The sequence below is a fragment of the Oryzias latipes genome, chromosome 8 (genome assembly GCF_053564925.1).
Source record: "Oryzias latipes strain Hd-rR chromosome 8, Olatipes_Hd-rR_3.1".
Classification (NCBI taxonomy): Eukaryota; Metazoa; Chordata; class Actinopteri; order Beloniformes; family Adrianichthyidae; genus Oryzias; species Oryzias latipes.
In genome coordinates this window covers 6810876-6834601 of record NC_136244.1, presented here as the reverse complement: position 1 = coordinate 6834601, position 23726 = coordinate 6810876, and the positions used below count along the sequence as shown (strand labels likewise).

The 23726-nt window shown below is 43.6% G+C and overlaps 3 protein-coding genes across 5 annotated transcripts in view; all 3 read left to right on the top strand.

Annotated features, from left to right (window-relative positions):
• Positions 1–888: 888 nt before the first annotated feature.
• On the top strand, positions 889–14420 carry srebf2 (sterol regulatory element binding transcription factor 2). 2 transcript variants are annotated; one of them, XM_011478519.4, is made up of 20 exons: positions 889–1236; positions 5749–6119; positions 6203–6395; positions 6536–6705; positions 6784–6930; positions 7019–7300; positions 7384–7498; positions 7569–7720; positions 8117–8321; positions 8407–8582; positions 8762–9011; positions 9087–9256; positions 9340–9511; positions 9577–9694; positions 9777–9886; positions 10804–10936; positions 11047–11218; positions 11675–11851; positions 12178–12289; positions 12386–14420. In XM_011478519.4, the coding sequence occupies exons 1-20, from the start codon at positions 1146–1148 to the stop codon at positions 12601–12603; spliced, it is 3534 nt and encodes a 1177-aa protein (XP_011476821.1). In that variant the 5' UTR covers positions 889–1145; the 3' UTR covers positions 12604–14420. The 2 variants fall into 2 exon arrangements, with proteins under 2 accessions (XP_011476821.1, XP_011476819.1); XM_011478517.4 differs by having other exon boundaries at positions 6784–6936.
• A 476-nt stretch (positions 14421–14896) lies between these two features.
• On the top strand, positions 14897–18005 carry nol12 (nucleolar protein 12). Its single transcript, XM_023957981.2, has 6 exons — positions 14897–15275; positions 15830–15935; positions 16027–16075; positions 16158–16294; positions 16389–16483; positions 17726–18005. Exons 1-6 carry the CDS (start codon positions 15166–15168, stop codon positions 17919–17921), a joined length of 693 nt encoding a protein of 230 aa, XP_023813749.1. The 5' UTR covers positions 14897–15165; the 3' UTR covers positions 17922–18005.
• Positions 18006–18876: 871 nt separating this feature from the next.
• triobpb (TRIO and F-actin binding protein b) overlaps positions 18877–23726 on the top strand; it is a 30885-nt gene continuing 26035 nt past the window's right edge. For both annotated transcript variants that reach the window (XM_023957966.2, XM_020705459.2), the window contains exons 1-5: positions 18877–19146; positions 20416–20555; positions 20650–20828; positions 21180–23241; positions 23378–23489. In XM_023957966.2, the coding sequence (XP_023813734.2) occupies positions 18892–19146; positions 20416–20555; positions 20650–20828; positions 21180–23241; positions 23378–23489 (2748 nt within the window). In that variant the 5' untranslated portion in view covers positions 18877–18891. The remainder of the gene's footprint in view (positions 19147–20415; positions 20556–20649; positions 20829–21179; positions 23242–23377; positions 23490–23726) is intronic.

Below are 23726 nucleotides of genomic sequence, written 5' to 3'. Positions count from 1 at the left end.
AGATGTTTCTAATTTACTTGCAGTTGAACCTGAGCACTATATCCACTAAGGTTTAAATGAGGAGGCTGCATGGCAGGTTAGGATGAGCTGGACGTTGTGAGGGAACACAGCTAATTATGAATGGGAAGGCTGCTCAAATGAACTTCTCACACTGCAGATTTGTAGACTTACGGTACCTGTGACTGGGTGAGTTATTGTGCTGATGTAGCACCGATGCTTTACAAGCGAGTAAATGTGCGAAACGGTATTTACACGCAACACAAAGCAGCCAAATGGTGAGGTGACAGGATAAACTCTACCGCTCTTATATTTTAGACCCTTTTTTTTGCCTTTTTTATTCTTCATGTATATATACAAGCTTGTTGTTCAGTCCTTTATTAACTGTTGAATACTGCAAAAAAAGAACACATTTAAATGTTAAATACAAGTTTTATATTATTTTAGGTTTTACAAGCATTAGTTTCTTTAAAAATACTTATTTAAATATATGCGTTTTTATCATTTAAATATTTTATTAAAATAGAATTCAGAAAATGGTTAGAATTCAATAATTAAATGACAAAAGTTCCACATATTAACAGAAAATTTGATTTTCGCATAAGTAAATATTTTAAGATTTAAGTTGAGCTTATTTCTATCGCTGCTTTTAATTACAGTATTAATGTAAACTCATAAATAGTAACCGCCTGACGAATCAGACTCTCCATTGCTCCTGTTTCCTTTATAAAGACAGGGGGCGCGGTTTATTCAAATGACACGCAGGCTTCTGATGGTTGACGTGCTATCAGACCACGGTAAATCCCGCTCTGTCATTGGTCACTGATGACTGGTCCCATGACAAGAACAATTAGGTTTCCACCAATCAGATCCCGGCTTCAGCTCCGGAGTATGTTTGTGAATGACGTAATTAGCGTAAAACAAGATGGCGTCGCCTTGGCTGTAAATCGATGTAAAAGTGTTTATCGGAGTAAAAGTCAGCCTCTTTTGGCGGTTTATTGTTGTGTTACGACTACTTCGATACGGAACAAATATATCTAGCCGGTAGCTGAGCTGTAGGCAGGGCCCCTTCAGAGGAGGCGGTGGTTTGTGAGTGTCGTGTCCGGCAACCCCCGGCGGGAGAGTGCCGGAGAGCTGCTGCTGTCAGGATGGACACCGGAGAGTTCATCTCCACCGTGGAGAACATGGACCCGAGCTTAACGGAATTAGGGGACGAATTCACTTTAGGAGACATTGACGGTGAGTTCACTGGGTTTTGTCAACACACTCAGGTGTTGTTATTATTTTTTAATTATAGTAAGTGTCCGTCTTCCACATATGTTCTAAGCCTAGAAAACTAAGATATTTCAGTAGCTCTTAACACACAGGGTTTATTATTAATTTAGTTTGTAGCTACGTTTATTTTTGTGGGAAATACACGTAAACTTGTCTCTGCTTTTCCGTTTCCTGTTGGATTCATTCAATATTTTACTAAACAAAAGCTATTTTTCGTTATTTGTTAAATTAAAGGTGCAAAAAAAAAAAGCTAGAGATTAAAAATGACTAGAAATTCACCCAAACTAGTGTCATTTTTCAAAACTGACGTTTTTTTAATGAGGCAAAGCGGCTGTCGAGGAATACCAGTCAGTCAAAACTGAGAAAGCATCACCTGTGTGTTTATTATTTATATAAAACATGAAGGAAGATAGCATAAAAATTATAATATAATATTAGCAGAACATAGGCTTCTATTGGTAAAGCAAAATGAAAAATATTTAAAGAAAGAACAAGACAGTTGAAAAGGTTGTGGTCGTTATTTTCCAGCTTTATTATGAAGGAATTACTTAAGAATTGCACTGATGTCTGCATTCCTTGCGTTTTTTGATAGGTAAGACAGATGTGTTGTTACTATTGTCAAAGGCAAATCTGTCAGAGGGTAAAAGGACAGAGCTTTTGGTTGAACACTAGTCACCAGATCCCCATTAGTGTGGAATCTCATTCAATGTCACCAGACTGGACTGATGAAATGTGGGTGTGTTCTACATAGAGAACTATAGAATGGTACTAGGTGTATAACATTATTATGAGGCAGAGACCATCAAGATGCAGTGAGAAACTGCTCTTTTATTTTGAAATTCTGTCATTTTGGTTTTTGCTTCAATGCAAACTGGTGAAGAAACATTAAAGCACCCACCAGCAGAACATCTATCATTGAGTTAAAACAAACAAACCTTCTAAAGCTCTCATCCCTTACATGCATTTAAATTCTCAAAGCCTTTTGCTCACATTAGAAGTCATTTTTTGTTTTTTGATTGTATGATTAAATCCTTGGCTTCCCTTCCCTGTCTTTTAATCTTTTCGACTGTTGGTTACATAACGTATTTTCTTTGCTCTCAGCTCCCCCTTTTGATGGATTTACTTTGTGTCTGCTTGTTTAAAGCTTTGGAGGCTCAGAGAAGTGTTGTCCCGTCTGCTGCACAGTACGGATGAAGACGAGCATGTCTGCATGAGAATGCGTTCAAAAAACTGCTTTATGTCTAACTTTCACACCATTATTGCGTTTGTTGCACCTCTTTAAACACACGCTCAGAGATGAAGTTGTTTATTTTAAGACACAAAGGATCATTGCTTTATACGCTTTGTTTACTGTCTGCGTTCCCCCGGCAACAACCAAAAAAAGGGCAAACAACATTTTTCCGATGTGCCACAGGTGACCGGCGGAGTCTGAGGACTCACTGCCCATCGTGACATTTTCTGTAGGAGTAGGAAAACAAGTTATTTTAAGATCAAATGATGCTACAAAGCCATAAAATTGCAAACAAAATGACCAGTTTTAAAGATATAGAAGAAAAGGACTTCTTCCAAATGCTTTTATAAATTGCAGATCTTAGCCAGATTGTCTTAAAATGATTAATTTATACCTTAACAGAAGCTTTGTCATCCTTCTTATTAAAAAAATCATTTGAAGGATTTGTTTGTTGGACTTTCAAAATGTATGTGATCCTGCTAAAAATGAATTTCCTATATTTAGATTATAAAATTTACATTATACATTTATTAGAAACACAAACTGCTGTCATTTGTAAAATATTGATTCAACAAGATTTTAAAGCTAACATTTGTGAAATACTCTGTCAGTTTAAAGAATTTATGAGATTTATTTAAACAAGATTATACTTTGATTTAAAAGTTGTTTTATTTTTTACAATCTTGTTTTGTATTTTGGCCCAAATTAGCTTATTCATGAAACAGGTTTTACACAAAGCAGTTGTTAGATTATTCAAAAAAGGTGAAAGTTGCACTTTTAAAACTGTTAATGCTTTTTTGCATTTTAAATATTTTTATTCTGTTTTTGTTAATTTGCTCATTCTGGTCCCAACCTCCAAATTTCAGTGTGTCTGTATTCGCACACGTGGTTATAAATTGAAACCCTGTTACGGAAGCATATTTTTAATCCTCAGTTGTTGTTTTTTTTCCAAGAAACTTGATTGAAGGAATATTTTTGAATAATGGCATGACAAACAGTGAAATAAATATTTCTTATTCAAACTGTCATGATAAGGTATGAAAAAAAAATTGCATTCATTTTTTTGTTTGCTGATGATACTGCTGTTTCAGGAAACAACTTCAGAAAGTTAACAGAAAATTGAAGAAAATATTTTCTACTCAAAGTGCTTTCTTCAGAAGGAATTTTGTTGGTCTATTACACCAAATGAAGTTGGTAGTTGTAATTGGTTTACAGCTTTTAAATAAGGTACTTTGTGTATAAAAAAAAATTCACACTGTTTACATTCTGCTTAAATATGTAAATTATGTTTTAGGGGTTGCATGGAGGAAGAGGGAAGCATAGATTGTTGTCCAAACCTTAAAATTCTGTTTATTTTAAATATCTTTTATGTGATAGTTTAACACGTGGGTAGCTTTTGTTCAGCTTTTTTTTGTCAAATATCATGCTCCTGTTCACTCATGGTTGGTTTGTTCCTGTTTGGGTTTGACTTTTAGGTCATTTGAAGAAATGGTAATTCAACATAACTGAATAAAACATTTGAAGTTTTCCCTAAAATCATCGTATAGACGGGTCATTTTATGTTTTAGGAGAATTCCAAGCACAGAAACCATATTTTTTGCTGCACATTGGTGGTTTATTGTTCCCCATCAGCTGTGTATTATTGTATATCAGGACTGTAAAATCTGCAACAAATCGAATTTATAGATGTAAACTTAGCATTTAAAATCTTCATTGAAATCATTTCAAATCTTAATCTAAAATGCAGGTTGTTATTTTTAGTCTGGTTTGTTCTGCTAATGCAAATTAGTCTGTTTAGCCGTACAATTCCATCAAATTACTGTTTATTTCAGCACAAACTAAACATCTAAAGTCACAGTTCTGGCGTCTTTACTAAATGATTAATCTGATCTACAATTTCCATCACAAAGAGAGAAAGTTTTAAATGTGACATTTGCCTATTTCTTTTTAATTAAAGCAATCTAACAATGAATAAATTATTTAGAGAGAGCTGAGTTGTAATGATCAATTAATCAAAATGTTATCAATCTTCTGTCAGAAAATGCAGTAAATATTAACTATTATTTGAAAACAATTGATTCATATAATTTCCTGAATTTCTTGAGCTAAATGAAGAAGTTTCTGATCGTTTTTAATGCAGGAGTTTATCATTTTACTCATGAAAAGTCGACCTTTGTTCAGTTTTATTCACTCGTAAATTTGCATACATTTGCATAAAGCACTTAAACAAACTTTACTTTAAGCAAAACTGGTTCTATGGTAGATTTTAGGCAAACAAATTTAGCACTTTATTATCTTTGTAGATGGCTTAGACATTTCATATATAATTATTAAGTTGGCCCTTTAAGAAAAAACTCTGTGGTGCTGAAAAAAGAGAAATCCCCAAGACGACGGCATGCAGCTCCTCACAGCTGCGTCCATGGATGCCTTGTCGTTTGCATTGTCCTCTTCGCTTCTTTGCAGCAGGACTAAGTTCAAGGCTGCAGAGCAGTAGTGACCCTGACAGTTGAAGCCACGCGCTCCATCTGTGGCGTGGGGACCGTCACTGTCACGAACCCAGAGGCTGTTTGCCAAAGTCTTCAAGCTCCAAAGTCTGCTGAGTTGCACAACAGCAGTTCTTTGACAAATGTTGTGCTGGAATTCTGAAACATTTTTGTTGTGACTCTACTGTGGGTTGAATGAATGAATGAATGAATGAAGGAATAAATGAATGAAGGGAATGAATGAAGGAATAAATGAATGGATGAATGAATAATTTATTTTTTTAAATTGATTCTTAATTATTAGATCCTTGTTTAATTATTTAAAACAGAATTTTTGCAGCTGTAGCTTGAATCGAGTTGCATTTAGTCAGTTATTGTGTTCTGGAGTGGTTCATCAGACACATTTATGGAGACTGGAGTGACCTCCCTCCAACCATATCACCCCACATTTCCTCTAAGGTTAATCAAGGATACCTGTGGAGGCTGCTTTTTATGGATAGGTTATGAACAGTAGCTCTGTTTATGTGTCGGTTCAAGGTCACATCAGGAACACGTGCAAACGCTCTTCGTCTTGTGCAACGAGCTTTATTTAAAACTACCTGGAGGCAAATCCACATTCATTTTCATAGCATTTTGAGCTTAAAGAAATTCCGTTTTCTTTATTTGTTTTAGTTGCATCTAGTGAAGGAAATGGTCGTTCTAATCTGAGTTTAAATAAGTGTAAGGCCTTAATGTTTTGATGCAATGTTTGTTTCTCTTCAGAGATGCTGCAGTTCGTCAGCAACCAGGTGGGAGACTTCCCAGACCTGTTTGAGGACCACATGACCCAAGCGGGCTCCCTGCAGAGCAGCGGCGCCGGCTCCGCCCCTCAAGCAGCCGCTCAGACCCATCAGACTCCACCTGCAGCCGTCTATCAGAGTCCTAACCCGAGCCTGGCTTCCTCCCAGTCTCTCTCTCCTCAGTGTGTACCCCCCACACCTCCTCTCACTCCTGCACAGTCTCCCCCCACCATCCCAGCCGCCACAGTACAGCAGCACCAGGTGACGCGCAGTCCTCCGCTGCTGCAGCCGCGGCCTCCGGCTGTCCAACCCATCCAGCCTCAGCCACAGCCGACGGCCCAACCAACAATCCAGGTAGAAACTCTGGAGACTCTATTCCAAATCCTTCGAGACGCATGAAAGTGTTGTTGAATAACAGACTGTTTGCTTCGCTGCAGGTGCACACTCAGGGCGTTCCTGTGCAGACTCACAGTTTCCCGGTCCACACCCTGGTTCAGACCCACAGCCAGACCCCCCTCCCCATCCAGACGCAGGCTCCACAAACCGTCATGATTGCCTCTAATGCCGGACAGTCCCGTTTTATCCAGAACTCCGTCATTTGCCATCAGAGCCCAGGTCATAGTTTCCAAGGTGACTACAAAGGGAGATGCTGTTTGCATGAAGTTCAGACTTTAAAAGAGTCTCCTTTATATTTCTAGTCCTAGCTGTCCTTATGGGTTGTCGAGCTTCCACTTTATTGTGAAGGAAATGTTTTTTTTTTTAAATCTTAGTCTTGCAGCCACAAATGCAGAGCATCATGACGTCTCCCCAGCTGCAGCCAGTAACCATTCAGCATCAGCGCGTTCTGACGCCCACTGGTCAGACCATCCAGACTCTCTCCACAGCGCCCACCACAGTGCACACCATGCAACAGCAGGTGCAACAAGTGCAGCAGGTGCCGGTAAGTAACTCCTCTGTTGTAACCAATAGGAAATATGTTTTCCTGTTTCACTCAGGGTTGGAATTTGTTTCCCTCCAGGTTCTGGTCCAACAACCTCAGATTTTGAAGACGGACTCTCTGGTTCTCACAACCCTCAAACCAGATGGAACACAGGTGTTGTCCACCATGCAGAACCCTGCAGGCATCACCACCCTTACCACGCCCATCCAGAACACCGCTCTCCAGGTCCCGGTACATCTAGCACAGACCTCCTGGGTAAAATGCAGATGTTGTCCTTGAAAGTTTCGGCTGAACGCCTGATTTCTGTCCTCAGACTTTGATGGGAAGCAACATTCTGACCACCGTCCCGGTTATGATGGGAGGAGGAGACAAGCTGCCAATCAAACAGCTACAGGCAGCCTCCCCCAACGCTCCCGCCGGAGTCAGACCGAGCATGGAACAGAACCAAGGGATGGTAGGAGGCATGGGGCCTGGAGTGGTGGTTAAGGAGGGTGAGAGGAGGACAACTCATAACATCATCGAGAAGAGATACAGATCCTCAATCAACGATAAGATCGTGGAGCTCCGGGACCTGGTGATGGGCAGTGATGCAAAGGTAGGACAGACAGGTTTAAAGGCTGTGGTGATGAAGAGCTGCTTTGAACCCCGCCCCCTCCTCCTCCTCTGTGTTGTGGTCAGATGCACAAGTCCGGAGTGCTCAGGAAGGCCATTGATTACATAAAGTACCTGCAACAAGTCAACCACAAGCTCCGGCAGGAGAACCTGGCTCTGAAAGTGGCGAACCAGAAGAACAGTGAGTGTTTGATCAAAGCTGAGTTCACGAGTCCACTTCCGACTGCGCTGACCTGATCTGTCTGTCCCAGAGCCCGTGACACTTCCTGAAGACGTGGAAATGAAGCAGGAAGTTGTGATGATGTCACCTCCAGCCTCAGATTCTGGTTCCGGTTCACCCCATCAGTACTCTCCTTACTGTGTGGACTCTGAGCCAGGCAGCCCCTTGCTGGATCATGATCAGGTGAAACACATGATAAGAGGATTAACCGATGCTCTGAGCTCAGTGATCACTGTTTTTTGATGCCAAGTGAACCTTCAGATCAGGAGTAAACCAACAGAAACTGCTTTAATCTCCCCCTTCAGGCCATGAGAGGAACTACATAAACACTGATAACAGGAGGTTAAGGTCATCATCCTCTCAGTCAGACTTTCTTTTCCAAGTTTAAGTTTATTGCTTAAACACAGAGATTATTTTTATTTGAATGATCAACATCCTCCACCATTTTTTCCATGTGTATCCTTAATCTAAAAAAAAAAAGACTCTTAAAAAAAAAATCACGTATTGCGAATCAGAAGCAAAGTCTTCAGTCGGTCGGTAGGCGTCAGTGTTTTAGTGAACCCGTGTCTGGTCCCTCAGGTGAAGAGCGAGCCGGATTCTCCCTCATCAGTTGGAGTGATGGATCGCTCTCGGCTGCTTCTCTGTGCTCTGACGTTCTTCTGCCTGTCGCTCAACCCTCTGCCCTCACTGCTGGGCTCAGAGTCCTCCGGGACATCCGGCCCTCCTGCAGGCCATGGCCCATCAAGGACCCTTGTCTGGTTCCCAGCTCACACGCAGGACTTTGGTGAGCACATCCCCCGTTTATCTGAGGTCAACTACCTGAATTTAGTGACTTAGACCTCGTCTCATGTTTTCTTTCTCCTCCTCAGCGTCATGGCTGCGGTGTCTTGTGCCGTGGGTGATTGTGTGGGTGTTGAGTGGCGTGGGGGCAGTGTGGGGGTGTGTAAGGGTGCTGTACCTGTGGGAGCCTGTGACACCCCTTCACTCGCCCAATTCTGTGTCCTTCTGGAGGCACCGCAAGCAGGCAGACGTGCACCTGCACAGGGTGAGCCAGACTCATGAGGGCAGGATTTCTAACCCATTTTAGAGAAATTACAGTTTTGCTTTTTTTTCTGTTATTGGTGAAAAAATGAATAGACAATGTCATTTCCATTTATTCCAGCAGGAAATGTCACACTTTACCCTCTTTGTCACCATTTCCCCCATGTCTCTCCTATCCTGCAGGGGGATTTTTCAGCAGCAATGGCCAGTTTAGAAACCTGCCTGTCCGTCTTGACCAGAGCTCTCCCCTCCTGCGGTCTGGACTTGCTCTGTTCTCTTTCCTGGAACCTGATTCGCTACTTATTGCATCGTCCGACTCCTCTCGGCTGGTTGGTGCACCAAATTGGAGGAAAGCACGAAGGGGAGGAGTCCAGGACAAGCGCAAAAGACGCGGCGCTGGTTTACCACCGGCTGAGTCAGCTGCAGCTCACAGGTCGGTGTGGAAAACACCCAAACGCACTCAGAATCGTCTCAAAGAGTTTTGAAAGACGTTTTCAATCTTCTACAGGAAAGCTGCCTCAGCGCAGCAGCCTGTGGGCTCTGTCGGTCTCTCTGAGTGCTGTCAACCTCAGCGAGAGCGCTCAGGGAAAGATGGCGCCGGCTCAGCTCGCTCAGATTTACGTCACCGCAGCCATCGCCCTGCGCACTGTCCTGGGCCACCATCTCTCTTGTCTGCCTGTATGTTTGCTGCTCGGTTCTTTGTCTTGTAGTGATCCGATATGCTCTCATAGTTGGCATCACTCCTACTGTCTGTCTCCCAGGGTTACCTTTTGAGTTGTGCAGAGAGCGTGGCAAACCAGTCGGACACTAAGCCGGTACCAGACTGCCTGCGCTGGCTCTTCACTCCGCTGGGGAGGCAGTTCTTCCTGAGCTGCGAATGGTCGGTGAAGTCAGAGACCAGTGACAGCGTTTACGCCTCTCAGAGGGATCCAGGTTGGTTTCTGTCAACTAAAGTGAAAGCTCGCTCTGGAAGAGTCACAGTTTTCCTTCTTCTGCAGTTGATCCCATCGCCCAGCTGCACCGCTGTTTCTGCCGGAAGCTTTTGGAGAGAGCAGTTCACACGCTAATCCAGCCACAGAGCGATTCCGACACTAACTGTCGCAACTCTGACTTTGGGTAAAACACCTAGCAGCTGACCTTCACTTGAAGAAACCCTTTTTTTTGTCCATAACTAACAAATAACCCGCTTACCATGCAGAGAGTTTTCCAGCGCGCTGGAGTTCCTCGAGTTGTTGAACAGCTGCACGGAGGACTCCTCTTCAGCTCCTCCCCCTTTCTCAAGCTCACCTAACCAAACCGCCATGCCAGGTATGACCAGCACGAGAGGAAACTTTATGAAGAAAGTAAAGCTGATATTCGATTTAGTTCAGCCAAAAAAGGCAAATTCAAAATAAGGTCATTACAAGGAGTTACTCAAAGAATGCATCAAACCAAACAAAAACCACAAGGATCCATTTGAGTCTTTATTGTTCCAAAAAAGCCAAATGTTCTTTACTGTATTTCAATCAAAACTTGTATAAGTGATAAACCCACAGAGCAGAGGACACAATCCCTGTACTGAGCGTGCAGATGGACAACAGCAGGGAGAAAAATTCCTTCCAGGAACGTCCAGCAGAACCAGGATGTCTCTGGATTCTGTAGCAGTGTCTTCATTAAAAAGCATGTTTAAAATGAGCAAATCAAGAAGCAAAGGAGTTCGAGTTCTTCTTTTTATTACCTCCTTTTTACTGACCCGGCATTTCTGAAAGAAGTTATGATCATCTTATCCCATAATTCCTTGTGTTTCAACATTCAGAGCAAAAGCATAATTTACCGCTTTTTCAGCTTTAAAAAAAAAACATTCCTCCTGTAATTCTCTCAGCGCACAAATCTCCATTTGAATCTTTCTTGTCTTAAAGAAACTGAGGACAAACTGAGAATTTAAACACAAAAAGAGACATAAAACAACAATGGAACACCAGTTAAAGATAAAAGAAAAAAGAAGATGGAAACTGCCACGTGACATTTCCATTCATGAATAAAAAATCAGACAGAATGAAGGTTTAATAAGCAGAGAACAAACACCCTGTGCTTGTTGGATCAACTGGCTTCAATAGGAAAGAGAATGGATTTAATCATCTTAGCAGATAAATGTTGATTTATTACCAAAACAGAAATGTTCCCCTTTCCTCTCATTAAACTGATGATTGAAAGGAAATGATAATTGATCACTTTTTTAATGGCAGTGGGAGACCCGGTGTGCCGTTGGTGGGCTCTGGTGCTGAAGGCGGCCGTCCACTGGCTGCAGGGCGACGATGTTGCTGTGAAGTCACTTCTGACCGAAGCGGAGCGAATGCCGAGAGCTCTGCACGTCCTCGAGTAAGTGTCGGACAACAGAAACGACTAAAACAGGTTGTTCCTGGAGAGTTTTGCTCGATCGGGGAATCACCGTTCGGACTTGCTGTGATGGGATGTTTGCTCTGTTTCAGCCACCCCCTGCCCAAAGCCGTGCTGCTTCTTTGTAAGGTGGTTCAGATGAGCCTGTGCTCTCTGAAGGGAGAAGGCCTGATCGCCTGCCTGGCTCACTGCGACCGAGCCAGCGGGTACCTGCGCTCCAGTGTCTCTGTGCCGCTCGGCCTGTCTGGAAGCTGGCTGAACAAGGTCAGGTGCAACAACGCATCAGCTTTTCCTACACATCTGCCCTGTGATCAGAGGCTTTAATCTGAGATCATCGGCCGTCCTCTTCATGATGCATGTTGGATACGCTCCTAAAGGTCACCATGCATCAGCGTGTGGGGCTGTGTGAGTGTGTGCACAGTGTGGGTGGCAGGAGGTGGCTGTGGTGCATTGTAGTTGCATTGCATGATCCTGAAGCTGAGTGCGATGCGTCTGCAGTGCAATACAGAGGCCTCCCAGATCTGCACGCACCCGCTCCACACCGCTCCACATGCCACGAAATGGCTCTTGATTTTTGGCGTGCATGCTGGTGCTGGTGATGGGATCGGCTTTGATCAAACTTCTGCAACAGCTTCAACAACAAATGCATTCCTTCAAATGTGTTCTAATGGATGTGAAAAAGCAGACAGTAACTCCCCTTCTCTTTCTTTCTCCTCCAAGGGGGTGGAGCTCCTGGTCTGTGATCTCCTGTTGACCTTAAGGACCAGTTTATGGCAGCGAGCCGGCAGCAGTAACGGCGAACCTGGTCCAGCGCCTGGAACACAGCTGTCTGGTTTTCAAAGAGACCTGAGCGCACTCCGAAAGCTCACGCAGTGCTACAGGCAAGCGCAGCACAAGGTACTGCCTGGCTTTACGGAACCACACCTTTCTGATTGATTTCTGGGCAAAACCCGCCTCATAGGTGACTCACCTTCGTCTTTCTGTAAATGATTCATTCACAACAACAGGCCTCTTATCATTAACGAATTGTTCTTCACTGATAGCAAATGTCCTCCATAGGTTCTCCATTATTTCCCATCATGCTCTCTATGTCACCACAGGGACATATTTAAAAAATGCATAATCTTGTGAATATTTTTGATGGTTTTTTGCTCAAAAAGAGGCTTAAAAAATGAAATTCTTGCTGCATCTGCACTTCTTCATCTGTGGTGTGTTTACGTCAGCTTTTCCTTCATGAAACCACCGTGCGGCTGATGGCGGGAGCCAGCCCAACGAGAACCCATCAGCTGCTGGAGCACAACCTGCGCCGCAGGACCCACAGCTCATACTCAGCCGGTACAACACCATCCGCTCTTCTTTAAGTGCAACATACTTTGGGATGTCACTAATCTGTCTTTTTTTTTTCTCCCTCACAATCTCTGCTGTTTTCAGAGGGTGAGTGCATTCTAGGTGAAAGGGAGAGAGCCCACGCCATTCTGCTCGCCTGCCGTCACCTCCCCATGCCCCTGCTGACCCCACCAGGACACAGAGCGCGCCTGCTGGCCGAGGCCAAGCGGACTCTGGAGCGCGTGGGAGACCGCCGGTCCCTGCAGGACTGTCAACAGATCCTGCTGCGCCTCAGCGGGGGCACCACCATCGCTGCTTCCTAAACACATTTTGAGTTTTTCCTGTACATAAACCCGCTTTCCTCAACTACTTAAAAGTTGCAGTGCTGCAGCACCCCACCTTCTGGCCATTAGTGGTACTTTGAGCCTCTTTAGCATTGAGGGAGCCCGCTCTTCCCCCTTCCAATTCAGATCAGATCAAAACCGTTTCAGTTCTATGTTAAATTCAATCAATCTTGGGACAAACAAGCAAACGGGTCCAAGAAACAGTGATATGAGAAAAGGGAACATTATCTAAAAGCTGCTCACTACTGAGCTGCAGGACACAAAAACGGACAATCAGAGTCGGACAGAAGCTCAGAGCGTGCTGCTGTAACAGCTTTAGTTTGAGACTTTGAAGGGTTTTGCAGTTTTCTAGAGGAGACGGCAAACGTCTGAGTTTGGCTGTCCTACAGGATGCAAACAGGAAAGCTTACTAGCTGTGCAGTGCAGGGTAGTGTGTCTTTGTATCTACCTCAAACACTGTAAAATACCAGTGTTGTACTTCGACGCAAATGTCCTTTGTTACCCTCGGTTGCAGCTAAATTCCCATTTGTTGTTAGGACCGCTGGCCTGCCTCCCCCTGCTGGAGACATGCAGCAGCTTTAAGAATTTGGCTCGCAGCTGCAGAAGCTGCAATCACGATGAAGGCCCACTGATGAAGGCTCCAGGGAAACCTTTGGACTTGACAAACATTTACATAAGGGAGGGAAGCGCCCATGCAAAGGCCTGTTTGCACACAGGCACACAAATGCGTATGCGCATTACTTTTGATGTCGTTATGCTTGTATATACATGTACAAAGGCAGATACGCGGTTCTAGATGTAACAGGAAGTTTTTCTGCTTCTGCTTGACACTCGTCTGTGCTTGGGAGGCTTCAGGTTGAATTCCTCCAAACTTTTTCCTCAGACGTTCACGTAAGGTTGCCTTCCAGCAGCAGCCGTGGTCGTTTACCAGCTGACTCCATCCAGCTGTTCAGCTTCATACGTTGAGTGTTTGGAAGGATGTTTGGAAACATGAAAACAAAAACGGATGAATCAAATTTTCCAAAAGGAGGTTCCTGCCTTGGAAGACTCTGAAGCAAAATGACCTTGATGTTCTGTATTCATTCATGTTCTAAGCCGCTTTGTTCCTTTTGGGGTCACGGGGCTGCTGCTGCCTATCCCGGCCACTGGAGGGTGAAGGCAGGGGACACCCTGGACAGGTTGCCAGTCTGTCGCAGGGCCACAAATCACACCGGTCTGATCTGACAGAGTTTGTCTTTTCAGATCTCTGTCCTGTTTTCTTTTATTTGTAATTGTTGACGTGTATGTGCCGCAGCACTTTGGTTGTTATTTTTCTTTGCTCAGAGTAATGTATTTAAAGGTATTGGTAATGTTTTTGTGGGGCGGTTTTGTTAAAGGTGGGCTTTTCTTTTTCTTTTTTTTTTGAAGAAATCATCTTTAGGATCAGAGGGGCATCTCAAAAAAGCTCTTTTTTTGTTTGTACATAACAATTCTTCATCTAAAATGTAAGCTTTGTCTGCAGAACTCACTCCTATAGTTAATAATAAATAATGTTTGGAGATTTTAGGATCTATGGGTATACGGGCTGGAAATGTCAGGAATCAGTTTTCACGTCAAACTACAGTCAAAGGAACATAGAAAGGTTTAATCCGTTTGCATTCAAACTCTCTGACCGGTCAAGCGTCGGTCGTCAGCCTTTAACCAGTGCTTTTTTTTTTTTTTTGGTTTTCTTTGAAATTGTTACTTTATTTTTGTCTTTTGCCCTATCAAATGTATGTCTTTCTTTTAAAGTTTTATAATAAAATGTCACAACAGAATTTCACCTGCAGTTTGTGTACCTTTTTATATAGAAGATAATCAAGAAGTAAGACTCAAAACAACATCTCTGCTGGTTCGACTGATGGAAGTTTGCCATAAAATTGGTTTGACGAACAAAGTGGTGATGCTGCGTTTTGAAAATCAGTGTATCATAAAAGAAAAAGGAAAATACTTAAACTCAATTAACAAAAAAGCGCGATATTTCCACGAAAATGTTCCAGTAATGAAGTTCCTTCTACCAAGATCTAAAACTTAATGCTAAATATGAAGCTGCAATTCTTTGTATGCAATACGCTTCTATAGATAATTGCAAGAAAAGCATGACGAGATTCCACAAGAAATGAGAGTTGAACTGCTTTATAATGGAATGTAAATTTAATAATAAACAATATTAACCTTTTTTCCTTAACAGGTGTTGTGCCAAGAAATGTTTCCCCTGCCGGAATTTGTTTCCGCTGTCGCGGCACAACTTCTGGGACTGGGATCGTTGATTTGTTTCGTAGCCCTCATATTTTGCCACATTATATCGTAGACATGCACCTTCCTTTTACGCTTATATTTTAGTTTTAAGAGACAAATTAACGATATCAGATACAGGGGAAACAAATCCTGGGAGGGGAAACATATCTTGGCACAACTCCTAGCTCGGCGGAACGATCCATAAGTACTTGTTTTCCGTCGGACGGAATCAAATGACGCGCATGTAAATAAAGTGGACCACCGCCGCTCACTCACGTGTTCACAATGAAAAACAGTAAAAACTTTAACCGGGCCTCAAAGAAGTCTACATTTAAGCCCAGATCTAAGAGGAGAGAAAACAAATGCGTCGTTACGTTTGATGACAAAGACAGACAGTAAGTTTAAAGACGATAAAAATGTTTTTAACGGTTAGCTTTGGCTAATATTAGCATAACATGCTTGTGAATTCAAACTGAAAACAGAGACAGGAGAAGTTGTTGGGTGATATCTATCTATCTATCCAGCTGTCTATCTATACTGGTATTTTAAAAAAGGATATGACGGAAATAACTAAACAAAAAATGAAAGCACCGTCTGTGGTCTGTTTTATATTTAAACACAGGTAATAAATGTCAGCGCTTGTTTGTTATTTTTCTTCCAAGCCTGGCATATACCTTATAGCAACTCTTTCACTTACTTTTGCTGAAACTTTTGACCTGTAATCACTCCACCACCTGTGATGACGACAGGAGAATACGAAATAATAGGGAAAAAGTGCCAGGCACCTTACCTGTGCCACGGGTTTATGTCCTTTAGGTTGGAGTTATGTTTCCTCTAGAAATTGCTTTATTTCTGATTCATGATTCATTTTTAGTCTCCTACAGTTTTCAGCTCAAAATGGGAGTTTGAATTTTAAATAAGAGGCCTTTTACCTTTTCCCCTTTTCAAGAGAGTATCTCACTGGATTCCACAAGCGGAAGTTGGAAAGAAAGAAAGCAGCAGTGAAAGAAATAGAAAATAAAATAAAGGATGAGCAAAAAAGAGTCAAAGAAGAAGTAAGGTTCAAAATTTAGGATCTGACTTCCATCAGATCTGCTTTGCCTAACAAGAAATGCTGTCATTTATTGTGCTTTTATTTTTTTGTAGAGGCTTAAAGAATACATTAAAATGCTAAAGGAGAGGACAGAAGCTCTTGGTGAGTAAACCAAGAAGTAGATAGTTGTTATTTTTCCTTTTGACGCTAAAGTCCGATTACCTTCTTCCTTTCTGGGTTGCAGCTGACGATGATCTTCTGGAAGATGTAGTGACGAGTAAAACTGAGTCTGTACAGTATGATCACCCAAACCATACTGTTACTGTGACGACCATCAACGATCTAGACCTCTCTGGGAACCATCTGCTTGAAACAACACGGGTAAACATTTAAGTCTTTTCTTTGGTTCTTTGAGTAAAAAGGTTTTAGCAAAAAAAAAAAAAAACTGCTGGTATTTGGTTTTCCAAATGAGCAGGATGGGGATGAAGGCAGCAAGGAAGAGGACGAAGAGAAGAAAGAACAAATTCCCACCATGCCAAAAAAAGCGGGGAATCCAATCATCAACAAGAAGTAAGTGGATTCTGTTGATATACATGTATGTGTGTGTGTGTGTGTATATACACCCAAGAGTCACCCAAGGTCACCTTACAGGTACAAAACAATCATAAAACTAGTTACAAGAAGAAAACATTTGTTAAGTTCATTAAAAACAACAACAAAAAAAACAATAGAATTATAAATTAATTAGGGTGGATTTGCTAGTCTCAAGAAGTGGGTTTTGAGATTTTTAGCAAACTGAAGGAGTGAGTCCATGTTCCGTAAATCAGAGGGAAGTGAGTTCCAGAGCTGGGGGGCAGAGCTCATGGAGGTGAGCCCACCGGTGGGTGCAACCAGCTGGAGGGAGGAGGCAGGACCCCAGGACAGAGCCTTGGGGCACACCTGTGATAACTGGAACTGTAGGAGAGGTGAATGCTTGCAATTGGAGGGTTGACTGTTTGAGTTTGCGGACAGGTAAATACTTTTTGCCCCACTGCACATGGATTTAGTCGTCGCAGGGAGCTTGTGACCCGTAAGACATACATAGGAGATGCGCTCCTTTCCATTTTTTCGTCTGCTCCTTAATCACAATGATTTGAATAAAGAAATATTCAGAAATAGACTCCAGCTTCCTCCCACCATCCAAAAACATGCTTCATAGGTTAATTGGTTACTTTAAGCTGTCCCTAGGTGTGAATGTGAGTGTGCAAGGGTGTGTGATTTGTGGCCCTGCGACAGACTGGCGACCTGTCCAGGATGTCCCCCTCCTTCGCCCACGAGTGGCCAGGATAGGCTCCAGCAGCCCCGTGACCCCGAAAGAGACAAAACGGGTTTAGAAAATGAATGAATGAAAATACTCAGAAGTGCAATTTTGAGATCAATTTTCTTTACTTATTTTCTCTATCATCAGTATAATGACACAAGAACATGTTAAAAACACCACAAAAAGTTTTCATGGGAGTGTCTGTTTTAATAAAAACAACAAGCAGTAGAAGAGGAAGATTGAGGAAGATCTGATTGATGAAATATTTCAGTCTGACAATCTGGGTCTGAAAGGGGGGACATGGTCTATAGATCTATGTTTGCATCAACTAAATTGTTTGTTTTATATAAAATCATCATTCAATGCTGCGTCTGATGGATAAATAAGACACATGAACTCCGTTTTTTCCCCGAATGTTCCCTTGTTTGGAATGAGTTGTGGATTTAAACGTGCTCACTGACCGCCGTCACTCTCAGATCTTAGTGTAATCCGTGGTTTTCCCCCTGCTTCAGGATTCGCTCCCTCACGGCAGCGCTCAACACTTACACCAGAAAGAGGAAGAGGAAAGGGAAGCGGGCCGGCAGAGGCAGGCAAGGCCGTCCGACAGACAGGAGGTCCGATGTCACAGAGAATAAACGCAAAAGAGGGAAGACCACCAAGACCCAGAGACGCAGGCAGACTGGGAAGAAGGTCCATCACCAGGACTGATTTCTAATGTTTCTAATGTTGTTTTTTTTCTTAACGTGAGACTATTCATTTGGGATTAAAGGTTAATCTTTGTCATATCATGCAGTCGGAGTGATCTGAGTTTTTTTTGAGCACCATTGTTTGATAGGAAACCTGACGCTGTGGTCAACATCCTCTTCAGTTCATCAGGAAATCGGCCCTCCGCTCTGTTTCCTTCCAGCTCAGAGTTACCTGCGTGTGAGCTGCAGGACCACCCACCTGTTTCTGCTGAGTGCAGGTTTTAATGTATGGTAAACACCTCAATGCTGTTTACTTATTTACGTTCACCCGAGCCAGCACGTCCCAGCTGTCGCCGGCACGAGCGCCTCTTTTCGCTTTCTAAAGCCCCGTGACATTCAATACAACCCTGGATAGAGGAACCAGAGGGCTTCTTGTTGGTGCTGGATGTTCTGAAGGGTCGGTGCTGCATTCATCCAGACCTGGTTGTCATGGTTTCACTCCCGAGAGCGGCCAATCAGATAGATTTGAGAGTTAGCAGCCCAGGAGGGCCGGGAGGATGGGGTTTGAGGCATGAGCCTGGCGGGGTCATTCACTTCATGATGATCCATTCAAGGCCGAGCTGATAGCAGGAAGCCCTCTTGTCTGGTAATTTTAATTTTATTAGAATAATATCCGTTTCATAGAGAATATTTTTGAATTTTGTTGAATTTAAGTTGATGATGCTTTTCTACTGTGAAGTTAGTTAATCCTTTAATAGTTTGTCTTCAAGTTTTATATAAAGTATTGCTGACCTCCATGCTCACCTGCAGTGATACAAAATCTACAAAAGATGGGGAATCAATTATGGCTGATCACCTACATGACTGTTTTAGTTGTTTTAAAGGAGTTTCATCCCTAAATTTTGATATTTTGCACCATTTGTTCATGATGGATAACTTCAGTTGTCTCCGTGGGGGGCAATGAGCAGACAAGCACCCCCTCTGGGCTCGCCATGTCCCTCAGCGGCAATGAGCCCATCTGTCCCAAGTTCCAGCCCAACGTCTTTGACCCCTCCCGCTGCCAAGAGTGTCTGCGCCAGAGGCACCTGCACAGCAGCGCAGGGGAGACGGCTGACGCTGCAGCACAGCAGAAAGCCCTGACAGAGCCTGAAAACGGGACTGGGACCGGGACCTGGACTGGGCCAAGCAGAGGAGGGTTACTGACGCCCATCCAGTCCCAGGCAGAAGACAGAGACACAAGCAGCAAGGTGAGGACACACAAGGAGGGGTGGAGTGGCGAGCGGATAATGAGTGCAGTGAGTGATGGGATTAGCTGAATGTCAGTGGGGTCTGGCAGGTGAAATTGTCACAGGTCAGAGGTGAGGTCAGCAAAGCATGGCAGGTAAAAACAAAAAACAAAGATTTAACTTCCACTTCCTAGATTTAACAGGCCATCCATGAAACTTCTGAATGATGGAAGCTGATGCTTTTTGTAGATAAATCATTCCTCTGGTCTGATCTGATCTGCTCTCCAAAACCGCCAAATAAACCTTAAACTGAATCTACAAACAAACCCTGAAGCATAGATGAGTTTAAAGCAGGAAGAAGGTTTTTGAAGCTGCTAAAAGATCAAGTTTGAGTCTGTTGGTAAATTAAGATTCAAAGAATAAGCTGCTGCTGCAGAGAGCAGGATTCTGATTACACATTCATGAAGGTGTATCGTTTACTCCCCTCCTTTGAATTGTGTGTAACTTTAGACAGAGCTGCTGCACAGAAATGGCCTGAAACGTGTTGAAATTGTGACATACACTGCCACCAGCTTCGTGACATGTTTACTGCCTTCCTCTAAACAGCAAAAACGAAATCTTAAGAAAGGAAAGACTTTTGTTTCAGGAAAAATTCCCCTTTTTCTGTCTTGCAAGAAAATTTTCTATTAAGGAAAGATAAAAAAAAAACAAATGTCCTAAAACATATCCTAATGACTATAATTTTTTCTTAAAAGAAGAATTCTTGGTGAACCATTTTTCTCATCCAATTGGCAGATTTTGAAAAAAATTCAAATTTTAACAATTTTTTTACTTATCGGCCTGTTTTTGCAGTGAAACCATTTTCCTATTTTCTGAAATGGATTTATAGCGTTTGTGGGGTTTTTTTTACTGTAAGAGAAAGTGTAACGACATGCTAGCAATAGAAAGACTGTTTCAAAGTAAAGTACAGTTTGATAAAGGTGTGGACTGAAAGAAACAATGGTGATGAAAAATGAATGAGGAAAGCCACGAGGCAGATAGCTTTACAGAGGTCTAACACTAACTGAACAGCAGGAGCAGCTCAGAAAGCACTGACCCCCCACCCCCCGGGACAGGAAGACATCCCAAAGTGTCAGGACTACTCAAGCACATGTTCTAAAAGCTGACACCCCCTCAATAGACAGATCATCAGTTTTGATCTTTGTGTTCAGCCACTGTAAGACATCCTCAGGAAGGTGTTTTTGTCAGCGCTTTGTGATTGGCTGGTCTCTTTCCCTGTCGTCCAATCAGGATGACTCTGACAGTGTGTCCGTGGTGAGCAGCCGCTGGGATGTTAACGGAGGTCATGCGGGTTGTGAGGAGGCTTCTCTTTGCATCCTGAGTCCCGACTGTGAGCTTTATATCTGTGAGGATAACTACAGCACTGACAGGTAGGGGAGATGTTTGACGGTCTCTCTTGAAATGTTTCCACCCTCAGCTTCTTGTCCTCACCTGTCTTTGCTTTTAACACTCTTCTGTGTGTAGCTGTCTATTCCAGAGCGAGGATTTTAGTAGCTCTGTCAGCGCAGAGGAGGGTTACCTGCCAATTCCACGCCGATCCAACAGATTTGGCATGACCCGACTTGACCCCCCACCTCATCGTCCCAAACCCCGTGGATGGATGGACGAAGCTCGGGGTCGAGACACCTTTGCTGGGTACTCAGGTGCGTTAAAGGTGACCTTAAAAATCGATTTTCTCTTCGTAAAAAGAGATTAAAAAATGTTGGAAAACAAAAATATTAGGGTAAAAAAATGTCAAAACACTTTCTAATCCTTCATTTTAGCTCTTGAACTTGTTGGTTGATCAGCTCTTCACACATTCGTCCAACCCATATCCAATTACAACCTGAGGTGTTCTTTGCTTGGCGACGTTATTTGAAGTCGTGAGCTGAGGTGTCAAAGAGCAGTTATCAGTAATACAATATGGCTGCCTTAGTGCCAGGCAGCTGATCAGCAGCTGTTCAGCAGCTGAACCGCAACACTTGGTTTTCTCTAAAAGTCCTCTTATCTTCTAGGGTTGAAACAAGACAGAGAGAAGCGAGAAAGTGGCTACTTTTCCCTGGGGAAAGCGACAGGCACACGTTCACTACAGGAAAACAGCTCACCTATTCCCTATCGCCATTTTGAAAGAGGGCATCCCATCTTTGGCCACAGGAACGTGGAACCGAAAGATACCGTCCCCTTTAGAAACCCTAATTTAGGTGTTGCCTCTGATAGACAGATACCAGATGTTCTCCACGATGATCAGTCCATGGAAGTTCCTCCTCCTGACCCCTATGACGTCGCTGTTGAGGTTGAGGCACAAGTTGGGCCTCGATCCCCGAGTCCTACTCCCTTTAAGATAGCGGAATCATTAGCTTCAAGCGGTCGAAAGGGTTTTAGCCGAGGAAACCTCTCCTCTCAGAGTTCCTCCTTTCAACAGTCGGGGTGGAAGGATTCCTCAAGGCTAAACTCAGCTCTGCAGTCTCGTTCGTCTTCCCCCTCAAGAGGAAACCCACCCTTCAGACGCAGTGAGTCCAGTGCCACACTCAACAGACAAACCTTTGAGGGTGGAGGGTGGGCTCAAAGGACAGTCCAGGAATCGAGAAGCTCCCTGCAAGCCGCTAACGGGGGACGTTTTGAGTCAGGGACTCTGCCAAAAAATTTCAAAACATTGGCCGGTTCAGTCCAGTCCCAATCCGGCGCAATTTCTGATTTTAGGAGTACGCTACGAAAGGCAGACGTAAACAGCTCTTCAAGTAGACAGAGTACCAGCAGAAGCTCATCGCCCTTAAAGAGGGACAACAACTCTTTAGGACACATCCCTTTACGTAGGACTGAAGTCGGCTCTAGTTCAGGACGTGGGCCTGGGTCAGACAGTCGTAGTCCTTCCCCCTCAAGGAGAACTGAAAGCCAGCGGGACAGCCGTAGCTCCTCACCAAGGAGAAAGTACAACTTGTCCAGCTACTCCACTCTTTGCAAATCTGAATCAGTTACATCATTAAACAGTCGTAGTCACTATGGACGATGTGGTTCTCCAATAAGAGAAGGTTATGGAAGAGAAAGCCAGGCTCTTCTGCATAACCTGTCATCAAATGGTCAAGACCGTGAAGTCCTCCCTGTGTCTCCATCTAGTCCACGTCACGACAGACCAAGTAAATCCATACTTCGTAAAAGCGAACCAAAAGCTAACAGCAACAGCCGCGGTCTGGACAGTCGTTCCTCCTCTCTGGGAAGGAGAGACCAGAAAAACCTGAGTCCAAACCAGCATCGGAGAAAGGAGGTCGACGTGTCATTGAGGGGAGAAACCCATGACAGACGGAGTTCCTCACCTCTGAAGAAAAGCTATGAAGCTCCTTCCCAGTCTCTTCTTTACAAATCTGAAGCTAACGGAAGAAACCGTGAAGGGTACAGCCCTGTCCCTTTGAGGAAGGACCGAGATGCCACTGATCCACGCTTGCTTCAGAAATCTGCTAAAAGTAGCCCCTTCAATGGCAGGAACCAAAGCAACGTGAACTTGCCTCCGTCCACGAACAGCAACCATGACCCTCCCGGATACTCTGTCCTCAAAACAACTTTAAATGGAGAATCAAATCCGTCATTTCAGAGAAAAAACTCTCACAGTGAAAAGAAATATGACTCCAAACGGTCACCACAAACGTGGCATGGATCAGCTCATTCTATTCGCAGCTCCTCACAATCTAGAGTTCCCTCAACTTCAAAAAAACCCACGAATAACAACAGAACTGCCTTTGAAACCTCCAGAACACCGAACAGTATCAAATCTGGTTTGGGGAGACACCGCCATGAGGAACGCAGCTCTTCTCCTTCCGGCAAGAGGTTTTCTAACAGCGCACGGTGCCCCTCTCCTGCCCTTCAGATACCAATGCATCTGCATACCTCATCTCAAAGCTCTATGGAGTCTTCAGAGTATAGCCACGTCTCTGCGGGTTCCACAGGGCGGGACAAGGAAGAATACATCATGATGGCTGATCTGCCCAAGGTCAAAATGATACATCCCAGAGAAGGGGCAGGCACTGTGGGCAAGTCACAAAGCCAGCAGCCTGTTCGGAGACAGGAGCTCTTTAAACCAGCCAGGTCAGACCCAATCTACCAAATACTTTGATATCCAACATCTGTTTAATGTTAGAACCATGTGGGTTTTGAAGGTAAACGTTTGCTCAGAGCATCAGACTGAAAGACTGACACGAGGGGACGTTTCTTGTCATTTTAGCCACTCACTGAGCAAACATCCGTCCACAGACTGGGAAGATACTGGAGACACAGAGAGAGACTGGCCTCATGGTGGTTATCTGTCTCGAGCACAATCCTACACCTCATTACAGGTGAGCAGTTGGAGAGAAGCTCACTATTTTCACTCCAGTGTTGTAATCCTGTGTTCTTACACAATGACCGTGCAAAACTAAAGGCTCAGTCACATGCACCTGTACAGCGGGTTGACCTGTACGGACGGGGGCTGTGGGATTTTTGGGTTATCCGGGCCTGTAAATGTTTATGCAGAGGACTGGTGGCATCTTAACAGGAGCGCAGGTGGGTATTGCAGTTCCCTTGAGGCCTGTGCC